The 12,361-nt window shown below is 40.7% G+C and overlaps 1 protein-coding gene across 1 annotated transcript in view; it reads right to left on the bottom strand.

Moving 5' to 3' along the window:
- FDFT1 (farnesyl-diphosphate farnesyltransferase 1) overlaps nucleotides 1-12,108 on the bottom strand; it is an 18,204-nt gene extending 6,096 nt beyond the window's left edge. Inside the window, exons 1-5 of the mRNA XM_019636183.1 lie at nucleotides 11,073-12,108; nucleotides 10,097-10,280; nucleotides 7,105-7,233; nucleotides 4,616-4,807; nucleotides 743-919 (exon numbers count right to left, since the gene is read on the bottom strand). Coding sequence (XP_019491728.1) covers nucleotides 743-919; nucleotides 4,616-4,807; nucleotides 7,105-7,233; nucleotides 10,097-10,280; nucleotides 11,073-11,755 — 1,365 coding nt within the window. The 5' untranslated portion in view covers nucleotides 11,756-12,108. The remainder of the gene's footprint in view (nucleotides 1-742; nucleotides 920-4,615; nucleotides 4,808-7,104; nucleotides 7,234-10,096; nucleotides 10,281-11,072) is intronic.
- Nucleotides 12,109-12,361: the final 253 nt, after the last annotated feature.

The following is a 12,361-nucleotide window of genomic DNA, read 5'->3' as shown; positions in this document are numbered from 1 at the left end:
TGAGCGGCCAGTAGCTGCAGTGAACGGCCGTCAAGAAGCCGGCGACTGATCTGCCTCGCCCGGGAAGAGCGCAATGATGGTGCCTACTTGGGTCAGTGAAGCAATGTCCTCCACAACTAGACTGAAGAACAAAAATGACAGCAACTTGTCTTTTTCCCTTCCCCCAATTCCCCAGCGCTGTTCCCATCCCCCAATTCCCCAATAAAAATCTTAAAAAAAAAAACAAAACTGAAATAACTGATAAAGGCATTTAAAATATGTAAGCTCCTAAGATATCAAAGGGCTAGGTCCACAGGATCAGGCTCTGTTAGCCTAAGTCTAGGAAAAGGGCAGTAAATATTAAGTGCCCAATTAAGACTTTCTAATGATAACAGCTTCACCTATGTTTTTCTCAGCACTCCCCATAAATCTATGCCAATGCCCTAGATTTAATTGTGATGATAAAAATTTAACTAACTAGTTTAGAATGCTTCATGGAAAAAAGGTTCTGGAAGATTCTGGAAAGGAATAGACTTAACCTGGAGGCTTAGCTCAGTGTGGTGGTTCTGAGTCCAAGGAAAGGTGTTGTGAAACGCTCCCTGCCTGGAGCAAAATAAACTAGAGCCATCTTTTTAAGGAACCATATTCCTGAATACAACACATCAAAATAGTAGATGTGTTCCACCCACCCCCATCACCACTACCACACTATCCCCTTTGGCCTCTACCTCTCACATACAACAAGACTAGCCACATTACATACCTGTGGAATAGCGCAGAAGTTAAACACACTTTGGTTTCTAAGTCTGGAAAGGTAGGTGATGACATCTGGGATGTGGTGGAGGGCATTGGTTATAAGTTCATTCAGACATTGCACAGCCAAATCAATATTCTCTGGCTTAGCAAAATCACCCAATTTCTTGACATACTTGCTCCAAACCTAGATAAGAAGATTAAAAAACAAATCAAGATGTCCACAGGGGAAGAATGTACAAGCAATATGAAGGGACCTTTGTGAATAAGAACTATGATACATATGATACACAGTAAAGTCTTTCTTAGCTGCTGACCCATATAGCACCAAGATCAAGTCGATTTTAAGCTCCACCCAATGGCTATTTATGACTACTAAGAGTCAAGGTCTAATCACAACCTAAGAGTGTGTTAAGTATTTGGGAAAGTATCCCTTTGAGACAATCAGTGCAGTTATGTACTAACCAATACTTTGATCACCTCAGACTAAAGAGGCCTCCTGTTATTCAGAAGGCATTAGTCTACACCTGAAAAAACAACCTGATGTATATAATACAAAATCAGCTCCAACAGTACCACAAGCTAAACATTCTCAAGATTACCAAGCCTCAAAATAATTAATGATTAACATCACATTCCCAGTTCTGACAAGAATGTTGCTGAATAAGCCTATCTGAGGAAAATGAGCTAAGTCTATACTTTAAGAACATTACTTCTTGGATCTTAGTAACTTGAAAGTGAAAAAACGTCCTCAACTCCAACAGCAGGATTTCTTTAATAATTTTTAATAATATTGTTAAATGGATTCTATGAAGTTAGCAAATAACTTACTTTTATTCTTGGGTAATTCTTAAGCTTCTTAAAGAAAGACACTTATTGTTACTTTATACATTCCCCAAAATAAATACTAGGCCCACAAGGACTAGGAAATTCTATGGAAAGTCAAATTCTAAACCCACTGAGATTGATGGTACTAGGCTATTCTGTAGAACCTGGAAAAAATAGTTACCAAACCCCTTATCTATCCATCCATGAGCTTCAACAATTATTGATACTTGGCCAATCTAGTTCCATCTATATGCCCCCCACCCCAGCCCGGGGTTATTTTAAATCAAAGCCCTGATAGATCAACTTATCCACAAAATAATTCATTATGGATTTCTGAAAGACTAGGAACCTTCTTGTACGTATCTAATCACATCTGAAAATTAACAATAAACACTGAATACAAAATACTTAGCTAGTGTTCAAATCATCCCATTGTCTAAATTTTTTTTCTACTTAAGTTTGTTCAAATAAGGATCTAAACAAGATCCATATATTGCATTTGGTTGATGTCACTTAGTTCTCACTTAGGTCTACTCTACTCAATTTTTATTTCATTACTCCATGTGGGGCTCAATCCTGGAAGATAATCCTGGCTGGTCATTTCAAAGGGGCTAGTCCACTCCAGCTTCTCCAGGCTTCGCCAGGCCCCCGTAGGCTCACCCACGACTGGAGAAGGAACACCTCTCATTTCACCTGCTTTTCTCAAAGGCGCCATCCTGCTGTCCAGTGAAGACCTGTTGGCTCTTTGGAGGCCTCTCCTGTTTTCAGGTCTGGTAGACACCCTGCAGCCAGTCCTCACTTTCCCCTGTGCAGGCCCTGGCAGCAGACAGGTTTTGTTTGTGGTGTTATGTTTTGTGTGTGTCCACTTAGGTTTTGAGTTCCTGGGATGTTGTGTCACTTAGTGCTTTTGTACATGTTATCCATGGGCTGGATTCCGGATACGCTTGTTTAGTTCTTGGTTTGTTTGTTTTTGGGTCGAATTATTTCATCTTTTTTTGTGAGAATTTGGGGAAAATCCCAAAACTAAGCTGCTGCCACCACTACCACTATTTTCACAAAATTCAAAATTCCAGCTAATAAATGCAGAAAGGGTGACAGAACTAGGAGTGCCATTTGGCATCTCCAATGATAATGAATCTAGACAGTGACCACCAAGGAAAAGAAAAAGAACCCATAATTTTTAAGAAAAATAAAATTAAGTTATTAAAATTTTCAACAGCCAGTCTTTAAAGCAGAAGGAAGTAGAGTAATACATACAAGATACTCAAAAAATGTGAGTTAAAAACTTTATATCTAGGAAAACTGACCTTCAAATATAAAGGACACAGACAAACTATTACCAAAATGTATAAACATAGGGGATTATTGTTCTGGTGGGTCTTTCCTGTCCGCCAGAGCAAAGCATCAGAAAACCAAAATGACTCGAGTCGTCAACATAAAGACGGGTGGTGAGTATAAAACTAAGACTAAAGAAGGGTGGAAAGGGAGATATTGTAGTAGGTAATAGCCATCTGATCTGACAGTTTAGATAGAAATACAGCCATAGAAAATCCACACTTTTAACTCCCCCAAAACTGAAATAGTCATCCCCTAGAATCCACAGTGTCAGGATCCCCAGATACCAAAATCTGCGGATGCTCAAGTCCCTTATATAAAATGATATGAAACAATGTATACAGTTCCCTTCCACATCCACAGATTCCCAACCACGGACTGAAAATACTGTTGGTTGAATCCATGGATGTGTAGCAGAGCCTAGGGATATAGAGGGCCAATCGTGTATTTACTGAAAAAAATCCGCATATAAGCAGACCCCAGGCAGTCCAAACCCATGCTGTTCGAGGGTAAACTGCAGTTCTTTCTGCTTCTATTTTACAGAAGAGGGAGGTGAGGTGTGAAAGGACTGTAGAGCTGATACCTGTGAATGTGCTCATCTGAGAGGCAGTGTGGTACATGGACAGGCACTTGGCTGGCACCCAGGAGACCGAGGCTTCCCTTCCGGGGAGGCCACTAACTCACTGGGGTTCCTGAAACAGGCCCCTTTCCCTCCCCTGAGCCATGGTGCCAAAGGAGGAGTGGACAAGAGCTGTTTCTCAACCCTGGCTGCATATTAAACCCACTCAGGAAGCTTGAAAAACTATGATGTCTGAGCTCAGGGTAGTTTTAATGTGAATTTTTCTTATTAAAAGTAAGACTGATCTTTCTCAGATGTTTAAGGATTATTTGCATCTTTCTTTCTGTGAGCTATCTGTTCTTTTCTCTTTGTCCCTTTTTTCTATAGGGCATTTGGTCTTTGTTTTAACTTTCAGCAGTTTTTAAAAAATATTAGGAACGTTAACCCTTTATCTGCAGTATATTTTGCAAATATTTTTCCCACTTTGCCACTGGCCATTTTTCACTTGAAAAGCACTTGGTTTTAGGAAACCATTTTATGGAAAGCAAAAGGTAAATACTGGAATAAAATCGGCAAATAGTCATAAGATTTTCTAGCTTTGCTTCTGAATAAAATCAATATCAAAGCCTTTTCTTTCCCTAATTGTCAAAGATCAGCTCTTGTCTCTTGAAATGAACATCTGTAAGTTTCTGCCTGTCTAGCATCCTCCTTTCCCTCTTCTTTCCCTAGGACACTTCTTCCCTGGAACCCATTCCATGTGCACTGGGCAGAGATAATCAGGGTCTGGACAGAGTACTCAGCTCTCTAGCTGTAGTAATTGATTAAGGGATGGGCACAGGAACCAAGCCATACCAATCAGGCCTTCCTAAGGACTTTTTCGTTAAGCTAGCAGGTGGTGAGTCATGTTTGTTATATCCACCACATGGGGAATGCCTGTCAAGAGAGAAATAAAGGGAACCGAGCCTGATGACACAGTCTGAACCCCCAGATTCAGCCAGTCTACCAACATGAAGCAAACTAAATCGTAACCTGCTTCATACATTCTTTTACATTGCTTAAGGTAGTTTAATTTGGGTTTCTGTCACTTGCAACTAAAAGGGTTTAATGGCTTGTTTTCAGAAAGTGCTTAAAATTTTTCCCCAAATCTCCTGAATTTGTTACCTCTTGAGGCCAAAATTCTCTTCCTTCTTGCTGGTCTTCCAGATAATCACGAATGATGTTTGTTTTCTGCAGAAACAGGCCCAGAGAGTTGGCACACGCTGTGTCTTCACCAACTACGGGATCTTCTAACTCTGAGGCCGTGAACAGACGAGAAAGGCCAATTCCCACCAGTCCAGCAACATAGTGGCAGTACTATAAAAGATTAAAGTACTTTAATAATAAAATTTTTACTAAAATGAAAATGCTAGAGATCATTAGCTACAAAAAATACAGCTTCCACACAGAATGTACAAGATCTCATTTTGATTGAAAAAAATATCTATACACTATGTACATGGTAAGGAGTAAAAAACATCCAAGGATATGCACAAAAGACTTAACAAAAGTGATCTCTGGCTGGTGTGATGTTTTTACTTTTTTATTTGTATTTTCTATATTTCTACAATGCACATACACTGCTTCTAGAATAAAAGATTAAAATAAACTAGTAAACTTTTTGATATCCAAAAGTCAGAGTGAAGGCCATGAGGGAATAAAATATATTCTAATAGAAACTAGAATACTGAATTTAATCTGGAAGATATTTCAAGATCTTGCAAAATCCTCATTATGTAGAGGAACAAAGTACTACCAGGATGGTCTTGACACTGTTTTAAGCACTCTGCATATTCAATCCTCTTATGAGATACATACATACTATCACCATTTTACAGATGTGGAAACTGAGGCACAGAGAGGTCACTTAACTTGCTCAAGATCACTCACTCATCTGGGAAAGCAGAGGCCAGGGATTGAAAGGCAGATAGTCAGCTTAAGAGGCAGGCTTTAATGATGTTGTTAAAATTGCCTTCTCTCAAATGAGATCTTAATAAACTAATAATTGTCAAAGAACTTTTGTCCCATAAAAGTGGTTTGTCAAAGCTATCCTCCCCTGAAAAGAGTATGCCAAGACAACTTAATGCAGTGCTTTCATTAAATGAATGTCCATTAGACAATTTAAGAAGTGAAGAGTAGTTTAAAAAGGCACCCTCTGGAGTGGAGTTATGCAAAAACTAAACAGTGGTGTCTCTGGCTCAAAGTAATATAAAGACAGAGACTCGTCAAGAGGCACAATGAAATGGTAAAGAGAAGGCACTTGAAGTATGTTCTAGGAGATGAAGAATCTGGAAAGAGTAATGATATGTTGAAATTACAGAGAAATGAGTTATGGGCAATTTAAAAATAATTACTAGAAATTAAAAGCATTAGTACATCCATAGTGCTGTCCAAAGAAAAGTGTATTTTATTTTGATAATAGTTCTTTGGATAGAAATACTCCTAGAATGCAAGTATTCATCTTCCTTGAAAGTGGAGGAAAAATAAAATCTTTCAAAGTATTCAATTTTATCTCATCAGGACTTCTAGTCAACAACCTATAATTAAGTTTCCCCGATAGATCTTTATAGCAGAAAAGGACGTTACTATGCAGATAACCAGTGTTGGTTCTTGGCCAGGAGGAGTTTCAGCTTTAACTTTATATTCACAAACTGATACTCGAGCAGCAGTCACAGGCATGCTAACTTGGGGGCATCAACCAGCAGTTCCAAAGATGCTGCCATCGAGTTTTGAAGCTTGAAAAATTAAGAGGCCAGACCTTGGACCTGCACCCACTCAACACATACATAGCAGCATCTCACCTGACCAGCCACTGGTCAGGAATAAACTCTGGCCAAATAAAAGCCATTGTATTTTACTTGCCACATCCTCTGCTCTCATAGCCCTTTCCAGCTACTGTGTCTCCTGAGGAAGACAGCCTCACCCGCATGGGGTCTCCCACAGCTTATCCCCACATAGACATCTATAACCACCATATGAATTGGGGGTTGGGAGGTGTCAAGACACTTAGAACATCTCATATTGTCTTATTCTGTAAGGAGGTGATAGGAAAGGAAAAACTAGGGTATTAGAAAGTGCTTGTCCTCACCATAATACACCTACAATCCAAAATTAATACCTGTGGATTTTCATGAACTACTTTTGTTCCTAAGGAAACAGACATACAGTTCAAAAGTAATCTGTGTTAAGATGGAACTGGAAATAACTCAGATACTAAGATATGTATACATACACACTCAGAAAAGAAAATAACGAAAGCCACATTTTTAAGAAATGAAAACTGATATCTCTATATTACATGAAGTAATCTAGCAATTTACTTAAAATTTCACAGCAAGTCAGAGACATTTTTGTAAGCTTAACGTTTGGACCTCTGGGACAAGTAATATCTATTTTGGCCTAACTTAATGGTAAACTCTCTAGGGCATGAATTATTTCAAGTATTAAACTAAGCCCTTATTAAGTATTTATGACGAGACAGTCAAGCTAAACAGATGGGTGGTAAAACCAGAAATCCTGGAACTGGTGGACAACTTTTTCCTCACTCTGACTTTCACACTGAGTCCTGCCGGCTCTGTCTTATGCACCACGCACTGCTTTACGGGGACACTAACCTTGTCCAACTCCTGTTCAGATGTCACGTGCTTATTCAAGAACTCTGCCATCCCAAATCCCATTTTCTGGCAAATGTCGACAATCACTGTTTGATATTTTACAGCCAGTTTTCTAAACTCAAAGGAGATCTGAAATGAAGATCAGAAAATATGAAATATGTATTCACACTGGGAACCAACATGGTTCCTATAGATCATAAAGCAAAGTAACAGAACTCATTAATTAAGACTCCCAGATGATTCATCTATAAGCCCAACATCTAGGCTCTACTGGTTTTCTACATATTGAATAAACCCAGCAAATTTTATAAGTATTAAAATAGGAGGGTCTAAAATGCTAGTTTTGACACTCAAAAAAAGATTCAAAGTCTCACTACATACTCATTTTTCCAATATATATAATAACTGAAATTCTTCAACCTAAAACTGGGCATAAGTGTAAGAATTTTAGGGAGGATGCCTCATTTCAGATAAACCTCATAATAGTGAAAACTGATTAGCGCAAACTTCTCAAGCACTTCCTACGTAACAAGCATTGTCGAGGCACTGGGAATAGACGGCCAGAAACGACCAGAAACTTCTGCCCCTGTAGTTTCTATTCTAGTGAGGGGCTCAGCCAACCATATTCTATCATCAGTTCCCAAATTTGTATCACAAAGCTATAGTGTCTCCCCCACTATAAGGCTACGCTTTTTAACTCCCTAAACAACTCTATTTAGCTCATTCTGAAGCATGCTACCCAACGTTTTTTTCATAGCCCAAGCTCTACTATAGGAAAGTACTACTGTTTTTTTAAAAATTCATTCCTACTGCACAAATACCTTGTTTAAGTTCAAATTAGTGCTTATAGGTTATCAAAATACAATATAAAAACACCATAAAACTTCTTAAATAAAATGCTACATTAATAGACCCAACACACAATACTGAAAACAGTGAATAGACTTTGTTACGCCCCAGAAGTGTGAGAGATACTTGGTCTGTGTTTACAGAAAGGTCAGAAAGACTTCCTCAGGAAACACCTGAATTTAAAGACCTGAAAGAAAACCAGCTGGGTGCTAGACACCAAGGGATTCAGAACCTAAGATACTTTAGGATTACCGTGATGAACATCAACTGCTAAACCCAAAAAAATTCCCTAAAATCAACCCAGTATCTCCAGAGCTGTTCTTTCCAGAGCAGCTGTTCCAAGGCAAAGCCAAATGGTAACTCCTATTGCAGACTGAAACAAATGAGCAACTCTACCAAAGGTTATTTGAATCCCTGAGTCTCCCCCTGTTCTTTCAACAGATCCTTGGCTAGGTCAGTTCTATTTATAAGAGAGGAAAGGCCAGTGAGGTGGGGGAAGAGCAGCAGCTTAGACTCTTAGAAAACAAACACTCCAAAATAAATACTTCACTGCTGAATCTGAACCATCCCCTTCAACAACTCTTTGGTACTTATTATAGAATTACATAATTCAAAAATGAAAACAGAAATATCTAGGGAAGAGTGGCAATGACAGCTCTGTGTTTTCCCAGAAACCTGAGAGAGGGAGAGAGAGCACTGCTGACTCTCTCCACACTTGGCGCCCAATTTCACAGTTTTTCAAGGAATAACAAGCTCTGCCCAAAGAAGTGAGCCAGGAGGGCCTCTTCTTGTCCTTCCAGGTGATTCCAAGGGCATGAAGGAAGGGTAGCAGGGAGAGTATAAAGGAGAAAGGTGTGAGCTCTAATTCCTCACAGATTCTTAGTTTTCACAGATTCTTTTTCTTTCTTCTTTTCAGAGCTCTGGAGATACAGTGTTGTATTATACTGTATCAACTCCACCTGATTATTCTTCATAGACTTTTTTTTTGGTTTGTATTGTATTTTATTTTTGGCTTTGACACTGAAGACATGATCTCAGTCATTTGAAATACCCTTGCTCCACAGGAGTCTTTCTCAACCATTCTTTTGTAATGGGTCGAGTCCTCCCCTCTCCACTCAGGAATATAGATTTGTTTCAATAGCGAGAGCCATGTAAGGACTATTCTTCCCAAAATTCTGGCAACTGTGTACAAAAGAAGGGCTTCTTTGGGCTATCAGGGAACAGGAGGCTTTGCTAAATCAAAACTTTATTTATAAGATATGAAAGAATCACTTGTGTGATAAGACATGCAAATTCCAAAAGCAGGACCTGGTCACATGTATCACATCAACTTGTGGGATTTTCTAAAGCTCAAGATTTTAATATAACCCACTTTAGTCCAACAGAATAGACTAAATACCTAATATTTCCAGAATACTTAGTATATAACAGGGACTATTGTAAATATTTTATATGTATGAATTAGTTTAATCCTCACAGCTCTAACTTTACAAATGAGGAAACTGAGGCACCAAGACGTTATGGAGCCTGTCCAGGATCACACAGCTGTACGCAGCAGAGGATCACTCGCTCCGGTCTTCACCCCAGCTGCTAAAAGCCTGCTCGCTACACCACAGCCGCTATCCATCGTGAGCCACACGTCCACGCTACCAGGCTTAGGGCACCAGGCAGCCAGCAGTGCTACATACTTAGATGACATTATATAGCTGGTAGGTTTTGTGAACTAGCCTGAGAATCTATCTTTTACAACACTGGAACTTGAAAGCATCTTTTCCCACAGAAATAAACATTGGACTTCCAAACAACATACTAATAATAATAGTAGCTAACATCATTCTAAGAGCTATACCTACATGAACTCTTTTAATCCTCACAACAATACTACGAGGTAGGTACTATTATTATCTCTAGTCTATAGATGAAAAAAAAAAAATGAGGCACAGGCAGGCTACGTAACTAAGCGCCAGTTAGTAAGTGGGAGAGTTGGGATTCCAACCCATGCAGTCTGACTTCTGAGTCTTAAGCATTCCAGCAGGCTGCTTATTTTTACCATTCTCTATAGGTATGCCGGCTAGCATTACATTACATTACATCATCAATTATAAACACAGCCTTATGCAGAAGAGATCTGTAATTTCACTACCGTTGGGAAGTCCTCTAGCACTTGTCGATCCTTCTCCTTGCTCTCCATGAACCGCCAGTCGGGTTCATAAAGGTAAGAGTGAAAGTTGTGTAGCAGTGGGACCTTTTTCTCTATACTGATGGTCATATCGTCTTCCAGGGTGTCCAGAGCTCGGAGAACCAGATAAAATATGCATATTGCATTGCTGTGAAAAAAGGAAGAACTATTAATAAATTGGAACAAACTTCTAAAGATATTTATTTTAAAATAGCATCTCATTTATGCCAAGCCATTTTCTAAACCTTCCTAGACCCTGCAGAACTGTGTAAGATGTCACATTCAGACATCTTAAACAGTTTTCCTTTCTTAAATGGGAGCAATGAACTTCTGTAGTTTATTCATTAAAAAAAAAAATGAAATAAAAAACCTATCTGCTGGATGTCACTACTCCTCCCAGAATGAGTTACATTTAACGAATGTAGAACAAATGTACGAAGGCCAACAGACCAAATGTTTAGAAGTAACTAATATTTTGCAGATAAAAAATAAAGTCAAAAGACACAACTTCTCAGTAGAAATACTATCACACATAAAGGCAACTGGTCTACATTCATAGATGTATGGAATCTGCAGAGGCAATTTAAGAAGAACCCAGTATACTAGAAATGCATAGGAGTATAAGTAAAGCCAAAAAAAATACATGGCCTGCCCAGAGATGGTTCAGCTGCCAGAACTAAAAAAAGTTAATAAACACCGCCCTCCCGCCCCGCCCCGCCTCCCTTCCCCGCAGGGACGCTATTAGATGGCAAGCTGCCAGGTAGGGCAGTCTATAAAGTAAACACATGGGCGTTTTCAACAGGGAACATTTCCTTCACTCAAGTGGAGCACGAAGACTGCAACTGCGAGGGGCTATGCAAAAAAGTAGATTCGAATGACTCAAAGCCCCCTGGAAAAGCTTTCCTCCCCTACAGCAAAAGGACCTGCCTCCAACACTCACCGCATTTCCTCATCCAGCGCCTGGATAACAGCTGCGAAACTGCGACTGGTCTGATGCAGATACTTGTAGCAAGTTTTCAAGCTGCTGCTGAGCGAGTCCTGCGGGCAGATAAGACACGCGGAGGTGGGAGACGTGGAGGAGCAGGAGTGGGACTGGGGCAGGAGGCCGGCGGCCGTCGAGCTCCGCAGCCTGCTGCAGACACCCTCGCCCCGTGCCCAGTCCTTGGAGGGCCATGCAGCAGAAGGCAAGGGGCAGCCGCGCGGGGACATGCCCGTGCCCCTGGGCGCAGCGGCGGGGCTGAGCACCAAGGTCCGCTTAAAAAGGGACATGGCCTTGGTGCCGCAGGCAGCTGCGGCCATGAGAACCGAGGGGCCACGCAGCTTTTCCTCCATAGACCCAAGCCGAGCTGGGAGGCGCCCACCGAGGGGTGGGGCGAGCTCTCCCTCCATCCCTATAGGCTTGGGAATGGGGGACAGGGAGCGGGCATCCGCCTGACCCGCCCAACCCACACGTGAGGCCCAACGCCAGGCAGAGGTTGGCCCCGCCCCGAGTCCCATGGGTTGCAAACCTTTCGCCACCCAGCGCCTTCCTCTCCGTCTTCCCCTTCTCCCCAGAACCCACAGGCTGCTAAGGGAACCCAGTCCACTTTGGAGAAACTTGCTTTTCCTCCCTGTGACAGCCATCTCCCCCTGACCAAACTTAAGTCAGACTCCCTTGAATCTTCAACTTTGGCACTTCTATCTTTGCCTTGCCCAATTTCAGCAAAAATCCTGATTTGGTTTAGCCAGACTCCCAAACCCGGATATCTGCTCACCCTCACTATCTGACCGGGTTTCTCAGCTCGCATCATCCCAAGAATCTCGTTAGTCTTTGAGCCCAAACTCCCTTGCCCCAGATGTTTCCTCCTAGAAATTTTCCCTCCATCCATCCCTCCCCTCTGCTCCTTGGCTATAAATCCCCCCTTTCCCTTGTATTCGGAATTGAACACAGTTCTATACTGAGGTCTCTTTCTCCTATTCCAATAGCTTTTCTTAATTAAATCTGTTTTTACCCCTTTAACTACTGTCCAGTTCTGTTTTTTCTTTAACACCTGTTAAACCTCTATTATCCTCTGGAAAGCTAGCGATTCCTTTTAAGATTTCTAATCTTTCTAATTGTCATTCCCTTTCAAATCAGTGAGCTGTAAAGAGTAGCTTCCTGAGTTTTTCTTTTTCCCAAGGCAAAGAAGAACTGTTTTTCCAGGAAAAAAAAAAAGCATTATGATATGCAAAAATATCAGAAAGGACTAC

Source organism: Hipposideros armiger, unplaced genomic scaffold, assembly GCF_001890085.2.
Source record: "Hipposideros armiger isolate ML-2016 unplaced genomic scaffold, ASM189008v1 scaffold_27, whole genome shotgun sequence".
NCBI lineage: Eukaryota > Metazoa > Chordata > Mammalia > Chiroptera > Hipposideridae > Hipposideros > Hipposideros armiger.
Note: the sequence above shows the minus strand (reverse complement) of the source record. Positions and strands in the feature narration are given on the sequence as shown.